The sequence below is a fragment of the Hylobates moloch genome, unplaced genomic scaffold, assembly GCF_009828535.3.
Source record: "Hylobates moloch isolate HMO894 unplaced genomic scaffold, HMol_V3 SCAFFOLD_15, whole genome shotgun sequence".
Classification (NCBI taxonomy): domain Eukaryota; kingdom Metazoa; phylum Chordata; class Mammalia; order Primates; family Hylobatidae; genus Hylobates; species Hylobates moloch.
This window is the reverse complement of record NW_026652290.1, coordinates 30,576,621-30,601,332: the sequence shown is the minus strand read 5'-3', so window position 1 is coordinate 30,601,332 and position 24,712 is coordinate 30,576,621. Positions and strand designations below refer to the sequence as shown.

The 24,712-nt window shown below is 42.2% G+C and overlaps 1 protein-coding gene across 2 annotated transcripts in view; it reads right to left on the bottom strand.

Moving 5' to 3' along the window:
- Positions 1–24,712, bottom strand: part of ACOXL (acyl-CoA oxidase like) — a 362,177-nt gene that overhangs the window by 162,106 nt on the left and 175,359 nt on the right. Inside the window, exon 12 of one of the 2 annotated variants that reach the window (XM_058428613.1) lies at positions 501–590. The exons of the other annotated variant lie outside the window; for it this stretch is intronic. Coding sequence (XP_058284596.1) covers positions 501–590 — 90 coding nt within the window. The remainder of the gene's footprint in view (positions 1–500; positions 591–24,712) is intronic. 2 annotated transcript variants of the gene reach the window in all.

Here is a 24,712-nt window from a genome sequence, read left to right as displayed (position 1 = left end):
ACAGCCCAGAAGTAGAATTATATACAGTTCAACAGCAACATGCAAAAGGACCCCCCTGTGCCAACATGGGGACTTCAACATACTTGAAAACATGAGCCGATTGGATTGAGAAAGGAAAACAGTATTGCAGAATAGTCTAATATGCATTTCCTTGATCATTAGGAGGCCAATGCATTGCCGTTCTTTTGTAAATTGGGTTTTCATGTTTTTTGCTTGTTCATCTTCTGGGGCATTACATACTCTTTCAAAATACCCTTCCCAGTAGACGAATCTGACTCACTATGTATAAGCGGTTTTCTTAAACCAAAAAGATATAATTCAAAGTCAAAGATCAGCTAAGAGAGAAATAATGTAATCCCCAGTTCAGCTACAACAAATATCAAGTGCCTAACAGGAAAGCACCTGCCAATTAAAGAAGGCAATCAGATAAAGATAAAATACATGAAACACTTCAGACTTCTGGATAACTCTTGATCTTAAAAACATTTCCCAAATCTTACCTGAAGCATAACAACATTGTCACCTTCAAAAGTGGCAAACACATCTGTGTCACACTTTAAGCCTGAGATTCGATTTTCCATCATGTAACCCTGTTGCAGAAAGAGAAAAAAACACACACACACATTTCAAATTTGTGATCCCGTCACTATATAGGACTCACATTTTCTTTAAAATTAAAAAATATACAGAAAATTGAAAAGACGTAAACAATCATATTTCTCCTAGCCAAAATAACCACTGTAAGAATTTTGATTCCTTACATTAGCTTTTAGTTCACGAATATTATTTTGGTAGTAATAAAAACTATTTGAAAATGGCTGTGTCATGTTTCTGCAAAAGATTTCAATAAAGTAGACTGATTTTTTTCCATCTTTCTTCCAAGTTCTAACAAATGCCAAGGTACTAGTGATTATACCTCACCGAATGTAGGCAAATGATGCCTCCCCCGCCCCCAGCAACCCTTCTGAAAATTAGCCTGTATACCTACAAAACTCCTCGGGAGGCAGCATAAATGTCTTAAATTGCCACTCTGCATCTTAATATCATTAAATACTCTGCACCATAAATTCTCACTCCAGTATTTTTTTTCCTTTTACTTCCTGAAATCCTTATTTAAATGGCAGTGTTGGCAGTGTTTCTGCACACAAACCAGAGAATCAGCTACACAGGAGAAAGTAAGTTTGGCCCCAAGCAAAACATGGAAGAAGCAAAGCCTGTCCTTGTGTGGCCCCAGGTCCTTCCCCTTCTGAGGGCCTCTGCACTACCTCCTTCTTCCAGCTCTTTGTCTTCCCCGTGAAATATCCGGAATTGTTCCCCCGTCCAAGCCCGCTTCCACAAATCACTTCTGCCTGTGTCCAGTCACGTCAGAGCTGACTGTCCTGTTACTTCTCCCAGGAGTATGTGCAGTGAGCACTTTAGCTCTGAATAAGGAATGACAAGTTTTGCTCCAATAATATTTTCAAGCCACAGAGGCCCAGGGGCAGTCATACTCTCGAATCTCCAGGTATCTTTCATGCCTGGGGGACCTGCTTCATTTCTGAAAATGGCTACAGGGGTCTTAGAAGTCTGGATTTCCAGGTTCCTGCTGCCCTCAGATTCCTGAAAACTTGTGAGCATCATTCCTGCTCCCGTGGGGAGAGCCATCCTGGAAGGCCCGGGCCTCCAGGCACCTTTCCCTCTTCCCCATCAAGGCTGACTGGGCGGTGTTACCACCTGCAGCTTACAGAAGCAAAGGAGTCCCCAGCAGAAGCCTTAATTACCTTCATAAGGTTAAACTGATTTTGTTTATGGGTAAGTAAATCAGTAACATTTCCAACCAGAAGTTCACTTCCCCCTACCCCATAATAATCACAGGATTAAAATTGCCTTGTGGGCAAACCACATGAAATCGGGTTCTGATAAAGTGTGGTCCTGCCACAGAGTGATTTCTCCACAAGGCTACAGTGGACTCATTTTCACCCTTCTCATTCTACAGTGCCCTCTATGCTAGATACTGTGCTGGTTCTTCACACAGACTTCCTTTACCTCACAGAATCCCTTTAATCCTCACAACAGCCCTGTGAAGTAGGCATTATCCCCATTTTACAGATGAAGGAAGTGAGGCTCAGGATTGTGTTGGAATGTTCTTGAATCATCTGTCAAGTTCTGATGTGGAAGACGAGTAACACTAAATATACCACCTGATATGGTTTGGCTCTGTGTCCCCACCCAAATCTCATCTTGAATTGTAATAATCCCCATGTGTCATAGGAGGGACCCAGTGGGAGGTAACTGAATCATGGCAGTGGGTTTTTCCTGCCCTGCTCTCATGGTAGTGAATAAGTCTCACGAGATCTGATGGTTTTATAAAGGGTAGTTCTCCTGCACATGCCCTCTTGCCTGCCACCATGTAAGACGTGACTTTGCTCTTCCTTCATCTTCTGCCATGACTGTGGGGCCTCCCCAGCCATATGGAACTGTGAGTCTATTAAACCTCTTTCCTTAATAATTAACCAGTCTTGGGTATGTCTTTAGTAAGCAGTATGAGAACAGACTAATACAGCACCTCAGTGTTGAGAAGCAGTGGTTATACCTAAGAAGTTCAGCTGCAAAACACTCAAAATACTAATGTTGAAGAAACAAAGTGGTTTTTTTTTTCTCCTGAGCATTTTGCTCTCCTCTCTTCCAGTGGAGGAGAGGGCAACAGGCTCTTTGTTGTTCTCTGACACTTTTTAAACTTACTTCCACCCTGCCCTGGAAGTCAGGCAACCCAGCTTTAAAATGACGAGAAAGAGAATCTACTCAAAGGGCAGAACCAGCAAACAGACACCAGTAGTCTCTCAAAGAACAGGCAATGGAGTTCTGGGAGCACAAAGATGTTTTGTATCAGCTCTTCACATGCAGTATAATTCCTTTCTCTCCTACATGGTGAAACTCAGCTGTGAGCTCCTCTTCTAGTTTGAAAGTCAAGTGAAACTGGATGTTGATTCTGGACTCTACCTGGCCCTTAAGAACTGAGGTAACAAGGCTCACAGCCCTCAAACAGCTTGCAGGTAGCTGAAAATGAAATGGCAACAAGAAAAATCAAAGTCCAACCACATGGGAGGCAGGGTTGTGGCTATCATGTTGCTTCCCATCTCCTGAAAGTAACAAGGTATATTTATGATCTAATTTCTTTAGAATAAGCCAGAAAGGCCTGGCCTCACAGGAGTCTCAATCCATGGGACCCTGAGGTGACCCACTTAGAAACTAGTCAGGCTTAGAAAGTCCCAGCATCCGTGTCCTGGGTAAATGTGTATGCAGCTTAGAGAAAGACCCATGGCATAGAGCAGTCTCTGAATGGGGCTTGCAGCCATCTTCTTGAGTGACTTAAATTCTACAGTTGAGGCCTCAAATTCTTTGGAGACAAATGATTATAAACAGTTTGCATGTGCGTCTGCATCATTTTTTAACTAAAAATGAACTTTTTGTTTTTTTAATTAATTACTAAAAGTAATACACAAGCAATGTAAAAAAACAAAAAAAAAAACAAAAACAAAAAACTCAGAAAATTTATATCAAAAAAAGAAAGAAAGAAAGAAAAAAAGTCATTCACAACCTCTCAAGGCGGAGGGTGCCTGAGAAAGACCCCAAGAAAGAGGCTCAGGATTGGACTAAAGGATCACAAGGATGGAGGGAGGAGTTGGCGGGATTGGTGGGGGAGGAAATGAAGACCCGGAAGCCAACAATGGAGCTGATCTGGGTAAAAAGGAGCCATGGAATGTTGTGAGAGGAGGAGGGCCATGACTGCACATGGAAGGTACAGCCAGATGAGACCTTCACACGTCTTTACAGACCAGCACCACAGCGTGTGCCCAGAGAAGGGACAGTCATGGAGGCCACTACTGAGGGTCAACTTTCATATGCACTACATACAATGTGTCATTTCTACTTTTCACATCTCATCACTCCAGTTTTCAGGATGAAAAAACTGAAGCTCAGCGAGGTTTCCTTGAACCTTGCTTGGGTTCATTCTGGCCACACCGGCTTGCCCACTTCCCTGGGGTTTTGCAATCCTGTTCCCACTGTCTGGAACACTCCCCTCAGACCTCCGTGGGGGCTCCCTCATTTCATTTCCATCTCAGGTCTGAAGAAGTTCCACTGCAAGAAAGGTGTCCCTACCTCTCTGTTTAAAACAGCTGCCTCACCCACCACCTTTGCTTTCTAGCCCCTTGCCCTTTATTTAAGACAAGCAGCCTTATACTCCTCCCTTCCAGCCCCTGGATCTGACTGTGATCACCTGTGGCCTTGGGTAGCAATTTTCCCACCTGTCCCCAACCCCTGCCTTGTGCTACTCTGGCCTGTATGTGGTACCCAACTTTGACTCTGAGATCTTGGTCTTGCTTGGCCCTTACTGAACACAGCTAATGATATATGCAGTCATCGCTGAAAGAAGAATGGGTGCAGAATGGTGAATGTAAACCTTGCCTCAGCTTCTATAGCCTGGGGTGCTGAATGCTGATCCTGGGCAGTGTCCCAGTATCCCTCATTCTCGGGGGGTGGTGGGGAGGTAGGCTAGAAATGGCAACTAGAGGTGACTCAAGCTCTCTCAAAGGATGTGAGGTGAACTTCTAATCAGCCCAGCATGGAGATGGCCATGCCTCACAAAGACCAGGACAGGTGTGGCACAGGAAAATAGCCCAGGTGAGAGGGAAGGAAGGAGCCTCTCCTGGGCTCCAGTGACAACTGGCCATTAGCTCTTTTCAGGGGGAGGAAGTGGAGAATAAAGACTTCGCACTTAAAGGGACTTTGAGCCGGTGCCCATGAAAAACAAAGGCAGAGGGCTTCCTGCAGTAGCCACCTGATGCTGAGTGGGATCCACAGGGCTGGGAGAAGAGCAGGACTTCTGAAGCTGAATATCACCCGAGGCCCCAGGGGAGCTGGGCCAAGAGCTGACAGCCTCCTGCCTGGGGTTCACAGTGCAGGGCACGGCTGTGGCCTCAGGCTCAGGAGAGACAGGGCTGAGTGCAGAGCCACATGGAGGGCCTGCCATCCTCGATTAACCCTCTGTCATCTCCCTCAAGCCTTGAGTCAGGCAAGGGGTCATCCACACTCAGCCAAGCAAGATTCCAAGGTTTGCCCTGCTCTGTCCCTGGAACTCCATCTGCCTGGACCCTGTGTTTCATTCAGAGGTAATGCGTGAGGGGTCTCATCAGCCTGGAGGGGCCGTGTAGGCCTGGGTAAGCCAATCTCAAGACAAGGTATCTGAATCAAGTCTATTTTTGCTGCAGGCGGAAAAGATCCATTAGCTCCCAGGGCAGGGCAGGGACTGTTCTACAGGGAGACATGCCAGGTGCCAAATGTTCTCCTCTCCAGTGCAGCCCTCCAACAGCCAACAGATGAGAACCTGCATCTGCCCAGGAGGAAGCACAGGCTCCTTGGTGTCCCAGGATGCCCAGGGTCCTCTGTGGCATTGTCCAGGGGAGTCCAAAGTATTCTGGGGAAATTGCCACACCTGCATTTCATGCTCTCCACTCCCACTCCTGCCACAGGGCATTTTCCTTCCATCTGCTGCCCATGGGATCCCTCTGCCCTGGGGATTCGGTTTCATTTCTTTCAGCCTCTGAATTGTCTTGGCTTTAACCAGGGTACCACAGATGCCTGCTCAGCAGGAAGCCTGCCACATCACACATAATTCACAAGCTTCTGTGTCCATTTGGAGCTGCCAACTGAATGGAAGCCTGGGGGATCAGTTCCCTAAAACCTCATCCCTGTCCTTCCCAGCTGTGGTGGTGCTGATTGCAGCGTGAGGGCCCCTGAACCAATAGCGGTTGTTCCAGTTGTCAGGGACCATTCCACATACAGACTGGCCTGTGTGCTGGGCCAGCCTGCTCTCCCCATGGCTGACACATGACCAATGATGCTTTGCTGAGGGTGCATGGGGCTCTCACCCCGTATGTCTCTGTTGGGAATCGCTTCATTGCAAGACCTTATCACTGGGCCTTTGCTATATCTCAGATTAAAACTAAAAATTTAGTTGGAAGAGGCCTATAGAAAATTACAGACAGTATGCATGAGAGTGTGTGTGCGTGTGTGTGTATGCATGTGTGTGTGCATGTGTGCGTGTGTGTGTGCGTGTGTACGCGTGTGCGTGCACATGCAGGTACTATGGGCTATATCACTGTGTCCCCTCAAAATTCCTTTTTTTTTTTTGAGATGGAGTCTCACTCTGTCACCCAGGCTGGAGTGCAGCAGCGTGATCTCGCCTCACTGCAATCTCCGTCTCCCAGGTTCAAGTGATTCTCCTGCCTCAGCCTCCAGAGTAAGCTGGGATTACAGGCGCCCACCACCATGCCCGCCTTTTTTTTGTATTTTTAGTAGAGATGGGGTTTCACCATGTTGGCCAGGCTGGTCTGGAAGTCCTCACCTCAGGTGATCTGCCAGCCTCGGCCTCCCAAAGTGCTAGGATTACAGGCATAAGCCACCACCCCTGGTCCCCCACAAAATTCTTATGTTGAAGTCCTAACCCCCACAATCTCAGAACGTGGCTGTATTTCAAAACAGGACCTTAAAAGGGGTAATTAACATTAAAGGAGGTAATTGGGCAGCCCTAATTCAATATTGACTGGCATCCTTATAAGAGGATATCAGGACACAGACACATACGGAGGAACGTGTGAAGACACAGGAAGGAGATGGTCATCCACAAGTCAAGAAGAGAGCCTCAGAAGAGACCAACCCTGCCTACACCTGGATCCCAGACTTCCAGCTCCAGAGTTGTGAGAAAAGAAATTCCTGTTGTTTAATCCACCCAGTCTATGGCACTTCGTATAGCAGTCAGCACAGACAAATACAGCGTGTGGGAAGTGTTAGCTCAAACTGTGTCTGTTCATGACCAGAGATAAATCAATGTTAACTGCTTCTCCAACATGAACAAATCTTTTGGAGTCTGAGGAAGTCCTTTCCTAAGCCATCAACTCAAGCCACTCAGGAAGTAGCACCTTAGGTTTTCATTACAATATGAAATTTTTCTCCTTTCTACATTGGACTCCAGAGTGGGGATATTTGTTTGTATATTCTTGGTGGGGTCGATGGGTGGTGGGAAAAAAAAGGGTTATAGCAGAAGAAACAGGTTTCATCCGAAAAAACAAAGTGAGTAAGATTTTCCGTGAGCTTACTTTATTCCTAAGAAGGAGAGAAAGAAACATGGGATAGACAGAGGGAACTCTAAACCCATGTTCCAAACACCAACAGAATCCTCAGAGAGGGAAGCAGCCAGAACCTGGGCTCTGTGAAGCAAGAGCTCACTCGGTAGACAGCTCCTGCGCTCCCTGCCTTCTGGGTTACATCGAGCCTCTTAGCAACTAATTGTGAGTGTCATGAAGGTTGTGTCCCGTTTCAGTGAGAGCCCCACGAAACATATTTTATGATCCAAACTTTGTACATGGAAAGTTTAATATTTTTCCTGCTGTTTTTAATATCACTGAATTTTTTACTATATGATTACATTTAATAAATATATCAGAACAAATTAGAAACAGGCATTCTTTCCCCTTTTTAAACAAATGAAGGTAAATTCTGTTAATTTGAAGAAGACAAAACAGATTAAATCAATCTTATCTTATTTGTTAGAGGAGGCCAGTTAAAAATACAGAGACTGACCCACCAACCAGGAGGCACCATGTCTTTGGGTGGCACTAACTTTACGCCTGTGACCTCCACCATGCCCAGTGGCGCAGAAACCGTATGTGAGGGGATCTGGGAGCATGAAGAGTCACGGCAACCTGTCCTGTGACAGCTGAGATCTGGGTTGGGTCTCCTGATTCTGAGTCCAGTGGAGTGATGGCAGGTTGCCCCATCCTGCCGCATGCTTTGAGGGGACACTATCACTGCCGCCCTGCACTCTCAGGACTTATTCGCTGGACAGAGTGGGCAGAAAAGAGTTCCTTCATGGATCCTGTCACCAAATGCATACCAAGGCTCCCTCCATCTTAGGCACTACGCTACCCATAGTGAACTACAGCCATGGCCCTGTCCTCATGAGAGAGACAGACATTGGCCAGGTGGACAAATAAAATAGGTGATTAAAAATCTGTGGCACGCCTGTAATCCCAGCACTTTGAGATGCCGAGGCAGGTGGTTCACAAGGTCAGGAGTTCGAGACCAGCCTGACCAACAACCCCGTCTCTACTAAAAATACAAAATTAGCCGGGCGTAGTAGCGCATGCCTGTAATCCCAGCTACTCAGGAGGCTGACGCAGAATTGCTTGAACCTGGGAGGCAGAGACTGCAGTAGGCTGAGATTGCACCACTGCACTCTAGCTTGGGCAACAGAGCGAGACTTCATCTCAAAAAAAAAAAAAAACAAATCTGTGGCAAGTTCCAGAAAGGAAAAGATGGGGGCAGGGAGGTTCTGTGAGAAAATAAATAGCAAGAGAGACCTCCTCCAACCCAGATGCCAGAGAAGGTTTTCAGAGGGCTTGCTTACCTTGGAAACTTAAAGAAGGGAATTCAGCCAATCTGGGAATGGGAGGACGCTTGTTCCAGCTGAGAGAGCAGCCTGTGCAAACGCCCTGAGGCATGAAGGGGTACAGAATGTCCAGGGCCTGGAAAGAAGGCTGGGCTGGAGGTGATGAGTGAGTGGGAGGGACCTGAAGAGAAGCCTTTGGGGGCAGACAGGGGTCAAGTCACCCGGGGCCTCAGCAGCCATCTTGGGGATTTATTTTATGTTAGTTTAGGTGCAATGTAAAGTTAAAAATAAATTCTAAGCTTTGGAGTCAGATGATTTGTGATTTTAAAAGATGACTCCAGCTGCTGAGGGGAGCACAGACCATAGGTGGCGAGAGACAGAGAGAGAAAGAGAGAGAGAGAGAGAGAGGTGGACTAGCTGGGGGTGGGGGATGGAGGCAGACAGTGAAGGGCTTGCCGAGGGCTAAGAATGAAAGAGGCAGTCAGCACTGCACCATCCACCTACTTATTCACAGGCTGCTCACAAAACACAAGGGCAAATAAAAGACAAGCAGAAGATTAAAAAAATCAACAGAATCAAAACTGCAGAGGCAACAGATATTGATATTAGCTTAATACACCTAGAAGGAGATAATGCAAAGAACATGGAAAACAATATTCAAAATGACAATGGCCTAAAATGTTACAGAATTGTTAGTGACACAAATCCACATACTTACCAACCTCAAATGAATCCAAATAGGAAAAATACAACCAAATTTATATTTATACATATTATAGTGAAACCATAGGTCAAGACAACAAATAAAATACCTTAAAAGAAACAGAAAGAAAAAATAGATTGCCATGAAAAATTACTATTAGATAGCTGATTCCTCAGCAACAAGGAAATCCAGATAAGCAAAACTTCGAAGTGCTAAGAGATAATAACTATCAACAATGAATTCTATACTGAACAATATGTAACCTCTATAGATTGAGATGGAACAGACAGATTCAGACAAAAACTACAGACCTACACTAAATGGTGTTTAGAAGAAAGTACTCCAGAAACCAGGAAATGACTACAGAGATGCAAGAAGGAATTGTGAGCAAAGAAATTGGTAAAAGGTGGTAACTCTGAAGAAAAAATGATTCCATATAATAATAAACATGATGGCTAATTTGTGGGATTAAAAAACACAGTACTGGAGCAGTGGCCAACAGTAGTTTAGAGGGTGGGAGCTGATGATTAGTTAAAGCAATCTAAGCTCTTCTGTTGTTGGGAGAAAAGAATGCTAATAATTACCTTTAGACTTTGTAAGTTAAATGTGCATATTAAAATTGCTAGGGTGGCCACAAAATAAGTGTAAGTAGAGTGAAAACCATAAAAGGGAAAAATGGAAAGGGGAAAATAAACACCATAAAGCTGAAGGTTGTAAGTCCAAGCAAGCAGAGATAAGACTCAACAAATAGAAAATAAGAGTAAGATGGAAAACATAAATTCAAATATATCAGTGATGACAATAATTACTGGGACTAAACAGATAAAAATGAGATTGTCGAGGTAGATTCAATTTTAAAAATAGACAAATGTTGTTTATAAGACACATAAACACAATAACACAGAAAAGTTGAAATTATAAGGATATAACAGGTAAATGCCAACCAAATGGAGGCTTTTGTCCTTATATTAATATTAGACAAAATACATTTTAAGTCATTGCTATTGATAAAGGGAGTCAACTACATAAAGATCGAATACTCAATTCACTGGGAAAATATAATAATTTAAAACTTATAAACATCTAATAATGCAATGTCAAAATAATGAGACTGAAATTGATAGAATTACAAAGAGACACCGACATAGTTTGGATTTGTGTCCCCACCCAAATCTCATGTCCAACTGGAGCAGGGGTCTGGTGGGAAGTGACTAGATCATGGGGTAGATTTCCCCCTTGTTGTTCTCATGATAAGGAATGACTTCTCACGAGATCTGATCATTTAAAAGTGTGTGGCTCCCTCCGACTTCTCTCTCTCTCTCCTGCTCTGCCATGGTAAGACATAATTGCTTCCCCTTCACCTTCCGCCATGATTGTAAGTTTCCTGAGGACACCCACCCATGCTTCCTCTACAGCCTGTGGAACTGTGAATTAATTAAACCTCTTTTTTTTCCATAAATTATCCAGTCTTAGGTAGTTCTTTGTAGCAGTGCAAAAATGGACGAATACACTGACAAATCCACTATCAACAGTGGCAGATTTCAGCACACATCTCTCAATAACTGATAGATCAGACAGGCCAAAACCTCAGTAAGAATAGGGCATATTTGAATAATGCCACTAAGAAGCTTGATCTATTGGTCGCCTTTGAAACCCTGCATCCAGTTGCAGAAGACGCACTCCTCTGAGGCATACATGGAAACTGACCAGCCTCTAGACCACAGAACAGGACATAAAAAAGTTTCAAAAAATCTTTATGACACGGGCCATTTTCTCTACGATGGAATTAATAGAAATATATACATATATGTATAAAAGTAATTATAATGATAATAACAACAACAAGAACTGTAACTTAAAAAGCCACTAGTGTACGGTAGTTATACTCCCTAGCCAAATAGCCTGGATTTGAATGTCAGCTCTGCCAACTCAGGAGCCGTGTGATCTTGGGCAACTTGCTTAAACTCCCAGTGTCCCATTTTTCACATACATAATAGTGGGATCAGAACAGTCCTTCTCTATAGGGCCATTGTGAGAATCTATGTTAATGAATGTAAAGCGTGAAGACAGATACTTGACATATAGTAAGAATTCAACAAATGTTGGCTATATTTTTTAAACACCAGACATTAGAAAACTGAAAAAATAATCAACTAATTTGTAGGTCAAATAAGTCACCATGGAAATTAAAATAAATTTAGAATCAATAAACTGAAAATCTGATATATCAAATCATGGTTGATATAATCAAAGCAGCATTTAAAAAGAAAAATTATCATTTTAAATGTTTATAATAGAAAAAGAGAAATGGAGAAGATAAGATAATATTCAAATTAAGATACTATAGGAGGAGCAGGAGAATAAACCCAAAGAAAGTAGAAGAAAATAAGTAATGGACAGGCATGGTGGCTCACTCCTGTAATCCCAACATTTTGGGAGGTTGAAGCAGGAGGATCGTTTTAGCCCAGGAGTTTGAGACTAGCATGGACAACATAGTGAGACCCCCATTTCAACAAAAATTTTAAAAATTAGCTGGGGATGATAGCACACACCTGTAATACCAGCTACACTACTTGGGAGGCTGAGCTGGGGGGATCACTTGAGCCCAAGAGCCATGATCACGCTACTGCACTCTAGCCTGGGTGACACAGTGAAACCTTGTCTCAGAAGAAAAGAAGTAATAAAGATAAAAATCAATGAAATAGAAAAACCAGATATAGTGGAAAAGATCAACAAAGCCAAAAATTTATTATTTGAAAAAATATACAAAATAGATTATGTGACAAGGCGGCTGTGGAAAACAAACAATATTAGGAATGGCAAAGGGGCATAACTACCCATACAGCAGGGGCTAAAAAGAGAAAAGGGTATCATAGACTTTATGGTTGATAAATTTTAAAACTAAGAAGAAACGAACAAATTACTAGGAAAATAAAAATTAGCAAAACAGACTCAAGAACAGAAAACCTGAATAGCTTATATCAAGGAAAGAAACAAAACCAATTATTTTACATGTTCTTAGAAAGAAACCACAAGGTCTGTTTAGCCTTATAGTTATATTTGTACCAAATATTCAAGGAACAGATAATTCAATTCTATACAAACTCTTCCAGAGAATAGAAAAATAAGAAACACCCTCAAGTCATTTATTGAGAGTGATGTAGCCTGGATATCCAAACTAGATTAAGGACACCCCTAGAAAAGAATAGCAGAGGCCAACCTCATTCATAATCACAGAGCAGAAAACCCTAAACAAATACTACCAAACGAAATCAGCAGCTTTTTAAATACACACACATACATCATGACTGAGTTGTATATATCCTGAAACTCAAGATTTGTTAACATTAGAAAATCTGTTAATGTAAATTCATCACATTAACAGGAATAAAATGTGCAATCATCTCAATAAAATAAATGCAGATAAAAATTCCATAAAATGAATACATTTAATTTTAAAACCACTCAAATAAATGCACACATGCACAAAACTGTTTATAAATGAAGAGTAAAACAGGCTTTTCCTTAACATAATAAGAATATCTGTACAAGTCCCACACCAAATAATATCCTTAATGGTGAAATAGTAAACACATTTCTTTTAAAGTCAAGGATAAAATACAGGTGCCTGTTATGAACCACTTCCTTTAACCATTGCACTGGAAATTCTTGCCACTTCTATAATATAGGCAAAGAAACAAATGCAAATGATTGGAAAGGAAGAAACAAAGCTATCATTTTTCTCAGATGATAGGACTATCTTCGTAGGAAACTCAAAAGAACTACAAACAGATCGTTAGAATTAATGTGGCAATTTAACTATGTTGTTGATTATAAGATCAACATACAAAACTAAACTCCATTTCTGTACACCAGCTTCAAAGTATTAGAAAATATTTTCAAAACTACCACACACATTATAATAGATATCTGCTCAGCTGCTATTTTTTGGGAACTGTCTTAGCACCTACAGAGATGGGGAGTCCGCCGGCATGTTCATGACATGTGACCCCATTCCCTAACCAGAAATGGCTGAATTGGAAAGGACTCTGACTCAACTGAGATGCAGATTCAGCATTTGGTCTGAGAAACACCATCTCAGAGTGTGGCTGGAAAAGAGATGCTATAAATTCCCAATGGACAGTCACAAATGCAGAGAAGAGCAAGAATGGGCAGACACCAAAAGGTGCAAAGGCTGAGACTATGAGAGAGAGAGACCCCCTAGCACTGATTCGGGAGCTCCAGACCCCTTCCCAGTCCCTGGTTCTCATGAGAGCTAAATTCCAGAACTTCTCTCTCTCTCTCTCTCTCCACTCCCCTTAGGATTGATTCTTCGTTCTTGCTGGAGAAAGTTTATAATTGATCTCTTTTACTTGCATCCAAAATAATCTTAACTAAGATTGTAAGATGATCACAAATTCAGAAGTCTACTTGTAAAACTTCATCTCCCTGCCACCAACCTTCTTGTTTCCTTGCTAGGATATGGGGTGAATCCTGGATTGAACTGGCTCAAGGGAGAGTAAAATGAGAAAGTTAAACAACATACAGTGGATCTAAAATTTGGCAAATTGGCCCAGGATCTATGCCAGTTCTGTCCATTATTCTCTCATATGTCTGGCCGCTATCCATTCCTTATGAAATTTATAATTGCCTTGTTTATGCCCTTAAAAATTTTGGGCTGAGACCCTCAAAGGAATGTTGCCAAATAAAATGGATTATCCCTGGGTCATTTTAGCAATCTCTCTTTTCCTTATCAGTGATGAGGGTCAGTTTTACTGCTGGCTACTTTCCCCCTCTAATTTGCCTGACAAGATAGGACCTACTAACCTAGGACACTCACAAAGATGACATACGGACTTTCTCACTGGGGAGCGATTTTTTCCAGTAACCACAAATTAACATCAAAAGACAGAGGATTGTTTAAAAGCTGTGGACTTATATTAAATGAGGGTTAAGTGTAGAACATTCATTAACATGGAACCCAGAGGGCCAGGGAAGAAAGTTGTCACTTGCCAAAAAAGGGGACAAGGTCCTGAATTAGGGATAATAGCCTTAGTTTGGAAGGCCTGTAGAACCTTTGCCTCTGTCTTTTAGTAGATTTGGAGAAATAACATCTCACTTCTGGCCTTGTTCGTCCTTCCATGGGAAAACTATAAGGATAATAACTCCTACTCACAGGACTATTGGAGGATTAAAGGTGACAACATCTATACATGTCCCTAGTGCTTCTTCACAGCAGGGACTCAAGAGAATGTCAGGGAGTCAAAAATGGTTTGTTTTTTTTTTTTTTTTTTTTTCAAAAAATAAGAGCTGATTCCTCTAATCTCGGAGCAAGGTTCTTTCAAAGTTGAATCATTTATAATCACAAGGTGATTTTTATTGTCTGTCTTTGTAAATCCCTATAGCCAAATAGGTTAGGGTCAGCAGAATTCTCAGAAAGTAACAGCAGAGGAGAGGGGAAGCCTAGGCTTTAATCTAGAGCCCCAGAACTTTGGGGTTTTTTTCTTGAAGGCTCTCAACCCTTCCAGAGAAAGAGATCTCTGACCAATAAAATAAAAAGAAAGGGAGTTGGTCAGAAACCAGTTGATGCCCTGGAAAAATGAGACTCTTGAGCAAAGAGTCTGGCTGATAAAGTTGTCATAGTAACCACTGAGAAGGCCCTTCTAGTAGGGGGCCATATTGACACTTGGACCCCAGACAGATCCTTCTTGGGAGGTTTGCCAGATCCAGCCTTGGACCCTCTGAGTATGGACCATGCCTGAACTTCTTCCACTCTACCCACAAGTCACTTGGCATTATGGTGAAGCTCAGCTCGACCCTGTCCTGCCCACAAATGCAATCCCAGCCAGCTGGACTCAGCTATTCATGACCCAAGCACCAGCCAGAATTTTTCATGGTTCTGCTTCTTAAGAAATTGTATAGGGAGCAAAAGGGCCTCTGCCACATCAGATCTAAGTCAAGCTGACCTACTGGTCTGTAGTGAAGTGTACGTGTCTCGGGGGTTGCTGTGAGAAGCTAAGAAATTTTTTTTTTTTTTGAGACAGAGTCTCGCTCTGTCGCCCAGACTGGAGTGCAGTAGCACAATCTCTGCTCACTGCAAGCTCCGCCTCCCGGGTTCACACCATTCTCCTGCCTCAGCCTCCCGAGTAGCTAGGACTATAGGCACCCGCCACCACGCCCGGCTAATTTTTTGTATTTTTAGAAGAGACGGGGTTTCACCATGTTAGCCAGGATGGTCTCGATCTCCTGACCTTGTGATCTGCCCACCTCGGCCTCCCAAAGTGCTGGGATCACAGGTGTGAGCCACCGCGCCCAGCCGAGAAGCTAAGTATTTAAACAAACACCATCTATGTTATTCCAGGGAATAGTAAGTCTGCAGCATCCAGGTTGGAGGGGAGACCCCTGAATGACTGTCTCTGCTCACACCAGTCTGCTGCTTGCCTGGTGCCCACTTTGCCTGGAGGACTGTTCCAGACGAGCTTCGAGTCCCCCATAGGGCTGGGCTCTTGGATTTTTCAGTCTAGCCTACTGTGCTCTTGGATTTTTCAGTCTTTTTTTTTTTTTTTTTTTTTTTAGTTCTTCTGGATCTTCCTTGGTCCCTGGCTCCTGAGTGGTCTTAGCTGTCTACATTCACAATCCCTCTGCCCTTCCTCTATAGCCCACAGAAACCAGAAGCCACATGGAACAAGCAAGAACAGAGGCCACAGGCTCCTTCAGGAGTGGAGTAAGGGCTTGAGCTCCAGCACGTGGGCTTTGCAACATCTCTTTGTGATTCCCAGAGATCTGTTTTGTTTATTTCAGGCCTTGGCTCTGTTCCAAGGGTTGGTTGATGCCAGATAAATGAGGTGGTGTTGAATGTCCCTGAGGAGTTAGTCCTGGGACAAAGTCTACTGAATAAGCAGAGGGCTCTGCCTCACATCACTTTCTGAAAAAATTTACAAACACTTGGAATTGCTTCAGTGTTCCCCATGCAATCATTAAATATAATCGCTCAGTCACTGCCCGGCTGGATTACATCTCCAAGCAGCAAAGAGCAGCTCTGCGTCTAATGTGAAAGGAGGGATCAGTGCGTGTCTGCTGATAACCTTATCATTGTGCTAGGTTGCAGAGCTTTTTTGAGACTTCACTGCGCTCCAATTTTGTAGATATTTTTTTCACCCTGCTTTGGCTGTTTCTGTTCTTCTTCGTGAAATTCTGGAACACACTGAGGAGAAACAGAGCAGCTGGGGGCAGAGATGAGAAGGCTCTCCACTGATGTGGGAAGACATAAAGTCCTGCTGTGGAGACTGGCCCTGAGGGCACGGTGACGTGAGAGTGGCACCTTCTAGTGCTGGTTTCAAAGGAGCCAAGATGGAGGGCACTGGCCCTGGCCATGGGCATCCAGGCTCAGGTAACACAAGGGCCAGGAGACACTGCAGGAGGTCCTTGTAAAGAATGTGGCTGTGCAGCGCCAAGGCCAGCAGCTGGGCTTGAGTTCCAGCTCTCCCAAGTGGAGGGGCAGTGAAGACCCTGTGGTGTGTTCAGGTCCCAGGCCTGTAGACCCCCATGCTTTGGTGTCAGCAGTGGCTGAGAAGATGGCTTTCCTCCATGGTCCAAAGCCGCACCCAAGGAACCCCAACCAGGCAGCTCCCATGTCTAATGGGTCCTGGTGGCAGAGGGGGAGAAGGGAAGGGGAAAGAGTTCAGATCTTTCAGTATGATCTGTTACTACAACCAGCAAAAGGGAAGGGAAAGAGAATCAAGTTTTATTGAATATCTACCATGTTCTGGGCCGTAAGAGAGAAGGAAACTGAGGCTCCCAGTGGTAAAGTCCAAGATCACAGAGCCCTGACCATGACATTCCAACCACACCAAAGCCAGCAGCTCCCCTTCCATGACAAGGGACCTGTCCCATCTCTCAGAATGCCCCCTCTCCATTGTAAGGCAGAAATGCAAGATCCAGGGCTGTTTCCCCTATAATTCTCTCAGGGGAATTTAGAAATTCAATCTAGGTTTGCTTGAATATGGAGAAAAGAGGCAATGTGAAAGCAGAACTAAATATCAACAGTCTGAAGAACTTGGTTGACCTCACCCAATCCTTAAAGGCAAGAAAGTGGGAAATGAAGCGAAACTGCCAGGCCTGTATCACATGACTAATCAGAGCCAGCAGAGTTCGGCTCTCAGGCAGTGTTCCCACAAGGGCAGGTGAAGGGTTTTCATCACATTCAAATGAGGCCAGTTTGATTCTCCCCTTACATGCTGAGATTAGAGGCTGAAATGCAGAACATGTGTAAGCATGAAGCACTGGCCACTGGGAATGTCACAGCTGCATGCCAAGAGCAGAGCTCTGCCAACTCCAGTTCCAGCCTCTCCTTGACTCACCAAAGGGGACTGGGGTGAGTAATTTAACCAAATCCCACCTCACTTCTCTCAGCTGGACAACAGGGGGAAACAGCAGGAAATCTCAGAAAGACTAATAGGAAAAGAAGGGTCTGGTCCTGGTGGCTGACTTCCACCGCCATGAGAAGGTCCACTCCAGGTAACACTAATCACTGGGCAGCTCAGCAAGGCATGTCTATGGACACCTGGAAACTGAGGCTTGGGAAGTGAGGACCTACCCAAATTCAGATAGTTGTAAAGTTACAAGTTAGAGCCAAACTGTGCTCATCCCATTAAGGAGGACTCTGCTATTTTCTGAAGCAGAGAGGGCAGAAGCCAACACAACCCAATTTTCATATGGCAGAGTGGTTTGGAGCATGAGCTTTGGACATAGTCTCTGGGTTCAAGACATGGCTCTCAACTTCATACTGAGTGGGCAAAAGCTGAAACCATTCCCTTTGAGAACCAGAACAAGACAAGGATACCACTCTCACCACTTATATTCAGCATAGTACTGGAAATCCTAGCCACAGCAATCAGGCAAGAGAAAGAAATAAAACGCATCCAAATAGAAAGGGCAGGAGTCAAATTATCTCTGTTTGCAGATGACATAATTCTAGATATATAAAACCTCATCGTATCTACCCAAAACCTCTTAGAGCTGATAAACAACTTCAGCAAAGTTTCAGGATAGAAAATTGATGTACAAAAATCAGTAGCATCTATACACCAGTAACGTTCAAACTGAGAGCCAAATCAGAAAGGCAATTCTATTCACAATTGCCACAGAAAGAATAAAGCTAACGTTCACACGTTATGCCACAAAACATGATGCCACAAAAGGGAATACAGCTAACCAGGAAGGTGAAAGATCTCTACAATAAGAATTACAAAACACTGCTCAAACAAATCAGAGATGACACGAACAATTGGAAAAACATTCCATGCTAATGGATTGAAAGAATTGATAGTGTTAAGATGGCCATATTACCCAAAGCAATTTACAGATTCAACGCTATTCCTATCAAACTACCAATGACATTCTTCACAGAATTAGAAAAAAAAAACTATTTTAAAATTCATACAGAACCAAAAAGCCTGAATAGCTAAGGCAATCCTAAGCAAAATGAACAAAGCTGAAGGCATCACATTATTTAACTTCAAATGATACTACAAGGCTACAGTAACCAAAGCAGCATGGTACTGGTACAAAAACAGACACATAGACCAATGGAACAGAATAGAGAGCCCAGAAATAAGGCCACACACCTCTGATCACCTGATCTTCGACAAAGATGACAAAAACAAGCAATGAGGAAAAGACTCTATTCAATAAATGGTGCTGAAATAACTGGCTAGCCATCTGCAGAAGATTGGAACTGGACCCGTTCCTTACGGCATATACAAAAATTAACTCAAGATGGATTAAAGATTAAATATAAAACCTAAAACTATAAAAACCCTGGAAGATAAACTAGGAAATACCATTCTGGACATAGGCCTTGGCACAGATTTCATGACAAAGATGCCAAAGCAATTGTAAAAAAAAAAAAAAAGTTGACAAATGAGACCTAATTACATGAAAGCGCATTTGCACAGCAAAAGAAACTATCAGCAGAGTAAACAGACAACCTACAGAATGGGAGAAAATATTTGCCAACTATGCATCCAACAAAGGTCTAATATCCAGAAGGAACTTCAACAATTAACAAGTAAAAACCAAACAATTCTGTTAAAAAGTGGGCAAAGGACATGAACAGATACTTTTCAAAAAAGACATACATGCAGCTAACAAGCATATGAAAAATGCTCAACATCACTAATCATTAGGGAAATGCAAATTAAAATTACAATGAGATACCATCTTACACCAGTCAGAATGGCTGTTGTTAAAAAGTCAAAAAAATAACAGATGTTGGCAAGGTTGCAGAGAAAAAGGAACACTTATACACCGCTGGTGGGAATGTAAATTGGTTCAGCCACTGTGAAAAGCAGTTGGGTAATTTATCAGTGAACCTAAAACAGAATTACCATTCAGCCTAGAAATCTCATTACTGGTTATATGTCCAAATAAATATAAATCATTCTACCATAAAGACACATGTATGCGTATGTTCATGGCAGCACTATTTACAATAGCAAAGACGTAAAATCAACCTAAATGCCCATCAATAATAGACTGGATAAAGAAAATGTGGTACATATACACCACGGAATTCTACACTGCCATAAAAAGGAATGAGATCGTGTCCTTTGCAGCAACAAGGATGGAGCTGGAGGCCATTATCCTCAGCGAACTAACACAGAAACAGAAAACCAAATACCGCATTCTCACTCATAGGTGGGAGCTAAACATTGAGTACACACAGACACAAAGAAGGGAACAACAGACACTGGGACCTACTTGAAGATGGGAGGAGGTGAGGATAAAAAAAACTACCGATTGGGTACTATGCTATTACCTGGGTTTAGTTGAAACTAGCTGTAAACCAAACCCCCATAACACACAAATAAGCTATATGACAAACCTGCAAATGTAACCCTGAACCTAGAATAAAAGGTTTTTTTAAAAAAGAATGAGGCCTGGCGCGGTGTCTCACACCTCTAATCCCAGCACTTTGGGAGGCTGAGGCGGGTGGATCACTTGTGGTCAGGAATTAATGAAACCTCTCTACAAATACAAAAATTACTGGTGTGGTGGTACATCCACTACTTGGAGGCTGAGGAAGGAAACGTTGACCTGTAAAGTAAGACTAATCATAGTATTCACTTAATTTGAGAATTAGCTAAGTTACTCCACGTAAAGCACTGATAAAGGTATCTACACATCTAGGATGTGCTTTTGACTATTAACAAAAACAAATAAAATGCAAAGAGACCCTGTAGCCCCAGGCGGCCCTAAATATGCTGTGTCTGCTATGGCAATAAGCTGCCTTTTCATTAGCACAGAGAATCCGTAGGAAGGTCAGGTTTGGGGTATCAGAAGCACTAAGCCCTATGGAGTTTAGTACCTCATCTTTGGGAGGTAAGGATTTCCTAACACTAAGAGGCTTGTAAAGCTGAAATAGGACCTGTGTGCAAATGCAGAGAGTAAGGGGGTCTCATTCACCCAGTGACTTCTGCTCATTCCGTACAGCAAAGCTGAACTAAGCCTGCTTGGGGAAGCTTCCCCAGGTGCTCCAGGGGTGATTTCCCACTCTCCTCCTCTGGATGTAGCTTCACCATATCAGCGTGGGCTCTAGGGTCAGATAAATCAGACTTCAAATCCCCTCATGGGATTTGGGTCCACCTAACTGCTCAGAGCCTCAATTTTCTCTCTTTTCTTTCCTTCTCTTCCTTCCCCTTCCCTCCTTCCTTCCTTCCTTTACTTTATTTCTTTCTTTTCTTTTTTCTTTCTTTCTCTCTCTCTTCTTTCTCCTTCCTTCCTTCCTTCTTTCCCTCCCTCCCTTTCTTTTCTTTTTCTTTCTTTTCTTTCTTTCTTGCTTCCTTTCCTTCCTTCTTCCTTTCTTCCTTTCTTTCCTTCCTTCCTTCCTCCCTCTTCTTCCTTCCTTCTTTCCTTCCTTTTCTTTCTTTCTTCCTTCCTTCTTTCCTTCTTTCTTTCTCTTTCCTTTCTTTCCTTCCTTCCTTCCTCCCTCCCACTCTTCCTTCCTTCCTTCTTTCTTTTTCTTTTTTTCTTTTCTTTTCTTTCCTTCCTTCCTTCCTTCCCTCCCTCCCTTTCTTCCTGTCTTCCTGCCTTCCTGCCTTCCTGCCCTCCTTTTTTTTTTTCAGGGTCACACTCTGTCACTCAGGCTGGAGTTCAGTGGCATGATCTTGGCTCATTGCAACCTCCACCTCTAGGGTTCAAGCAATTCTTGTGCCTCAGCCTCCCAAGTAGCCAGGATTACACCACCACGCCCCGCTAATTTTTTTTTTTTTTTTAGTAGAGATGGGGTTTCACCATGTTGGCTGGTCTTGAACTCCTGACCTCAAGTGATCCACCTGCCTCAGCCTCCCAAAGTGCTGGGATTACAGCGCCTGGCCACATCAGCTTTCTCATCTGTAAACTGAAGATAACCAAAGTAGCCACCTCATAGGATTATGATTTGGTGCCTAACCATTTAGAATTGTAATATCCTCTTGAGGAATAGGCCCCTTGGTCATTATAAAATGATGTTATTTATTCTGGGCAATATTCTTTGCTCTGAAATCGACTTTGTCTGATATTAACATAGTCACTCCAGCTTTGTTTTGACTAGCATTAACATGGTGCATCTTTTCCCATCCATTTATTTTTAACCTACTTATACTTTTCTATTTGAAGTGGGTGTTTTGTAGGCATATAATTTGGTCTTGCTTTTTTATCCAGTCTGACAATGTCTGCCTTTGAATTGGGATATTTACATTTAAACTGTTTATTAATCTAGTCAGGTTTAAATATACCATTTTGCTATTTGTTTTCTATGTGAATAATCTTTTCATTCTTCCATACTTCTTCTTTTCCTACCTTATACATCTTTAACTTATCACAGTCTACTTTCAAATAATAGCAAATGACTTCACACATAGTCTAAGGACCTCACAACAGTGTACTTTCTTTTCTCCTCTCCTGGCCTTTATGCTATTGTCATGCATTCTATTTTTATGGATGTTATAAACCTCACACTACATTGTTATTATTTTTGTCTAAGCAGTCAGTTATCCTTCAAAGATATTTAAGTGCTAAAAACATCATGTATTTATCCATATAGTTACTACTTTTGGTGCTTTTCATGCCTTTGTATAAATCTATATTTCTATCTGGTATCATTTTCCTTCTGCCTGAAGAATCTTCTTTAATATTTCTTATGATAAAGATCTGTTGGTGATGAATTCTCTCAAGTTTTGCAAGTCTGAAAATATCTTTGTTATACCTTTATTTTTGAAACATAATTTTGTTGGATATAGAATTTTAGATTGATTTTCTTCCCTTTTAGTACTTTAAAGATGCCATTCTACTGTCTCCTTACTTGCCTTGTTCCTAATGAGAAATCTGTTGTCATCCTTATCTTCGTTCTTTTACACACAATGATACAGGAGATAGAAAGAAATTATTTAGGCAGATATGAGGGCAAATGAGTCCTCAGCAAAACTTCCCTTCTAACAAAAACAGCCCCAGAAATAATTTTTTTTTTCTAACAAACAGCAGCCTGAAAGATGGAGCTGCAAACATAGATAAGGAAGCTGGAAGCTTGCACAAGGGAATGTCGGCAGCTGTCCAGTGACGTCCAGTGTCTTGCAAACTGTTTAGCATACATATACTGTCCATTTTTTTATTGTTTCAGTCAGGAGGGTATATCTGCTGCCTGTTGCTGCATCTTGATCAGAAGTCCGCTAATACTGAAACCTCAGGGACTTGCAATTCCATGCACAGTGTACAGCGCCCCTCACATTACCTGGCTTCCCGGGAACATGTACCTCGTACACTGTTCTGCACATAAAGAGAATTTAGCAATACTTAGGAATGATTCTTAATCAGCAGTCATTGAGGCTATGAGGTGTTTGCATGAATATGAATTATGAAAATTCCAACCAGTATTGTTCATTTAATGATCATATTGTGGACAATTTTTCTTTCGTATGTAAAATCTCATTTACTGCAAGTTTTATGCACAAAAAGGAACAGATTATACCACAAAGGTAAAGATAGTTAGAAAAATTAGAACTCAGACACAAAGGAGTTAAAAGACTAAAATATGATTTAATTCCAAAGTTTCCCTTCTATTGTACTCTGCATGTATCTACCTCACTGCTAAGAATGTTCTTTAAGTAACAGAGTATTACTCTTGCAACATTCAACCCAAAGAAAGCACAATTGCCAAGGTTCCTGTAGAAATAGCTAGTTTAAGACTTTCTCGTGATTTCCTAACACAGAGTGATAATGTTATTAAAATTGACCACCAAGTGTTATGGAAACATCAATTTGTGGAGAGAAAGAATCCTGGAATCCAAAGGTTTCCACAGAGCAGTTCAAGAGCGGCAGTGCTGGGACCATGAATTCTCAGTGAGGCCAAACGTGAGGGGCTGCTGTGTGCACTCATCCCTCCCAGATCCAAGATAAACCAAGCAGTTAGAAAGAACTGATCACTTTCTGTGTCAATGCTCAGGAGACATTTGAAGGCCTTTATCTCTTTCCCACTTTCAAATACAAATCTTAAGTCTCAAGGGCCAAATTAATAACATTCCAGTGAAAACTAAATTATCATATTTTGGTCTCAACAGAAGCCAGATTTTGGTTTCTAGCAGGGCTGCGAAATCTATTCCCCGGAAACTCCAGCTTCTTTTGATCACCACAGACACACTCTGATGACCTGCAGCTCTCAACTATATATAGCAAGACCCTCTCTGTTTGATCAGTGAGTCTGAGCTGTGTTTTGCAAACAGTAGGCTACAACACATGAGCAGGTCATGAAATCAATTTACTGTACTATGACTTGCTTTTTAAAAAATGGCACAAAATAAGAAAATATGAGAGCCCCTCACAATAGTAAGGCCAGTACTGTTTCATAAAATTTCTTTTTTCAATTTCATACATGTGTCTTTGTAAATACTGGGTTGTAAAGATTTGTAAAGGAAAGCATACCTTTTACTTCAGGTTAAGGTCAAAATAATTTGAAAACCACTGGTCTAGAAACTAATTAAACATTCTGTGTTCAGCTGCTGGTGGGAGTGGAAATTGGTTTAACCTGTACTGACAATATCAATCATCATTTAAATTAGGGGTGTCCAATCTTTTGGCTTCCCTGGGCCACACTAGAAGAAGAAGAATTGTCTTGGGCCACACATAAAACACGCAAACACTAATGATAGCTGATGAGCTAATTTTAAAAATTGCAAAAAAAATCTCAAATGAAAGTTTATGAATTTGTGTTGGGCCACATTCAAAGCCGTCCTGGGCTGCATGAGGCCTGAGGGCCACGGGTTAGACAGGCTTGATTTAAATACTTGATTCCCAAAAGGCAATCCCAGGTATGCACAAAAATAAGTTAGGTACCAAGGTACTAGAATGTTTTCTATAGTGTTGTTTATAATAACGGAACAATTTTACATAAGCTGAGGAATTGACTGAATGCATTATGGTACACCTACAAGATAAATGGTACTGGCTATGAAAATCTTACTTCAAAGTAAGGTTGTAGTAAAGATTTGAAGTAATATCCATATCAAGTCTTAGGTAAATTAGGGGGGTTCTAAAATTTCAAATACAAA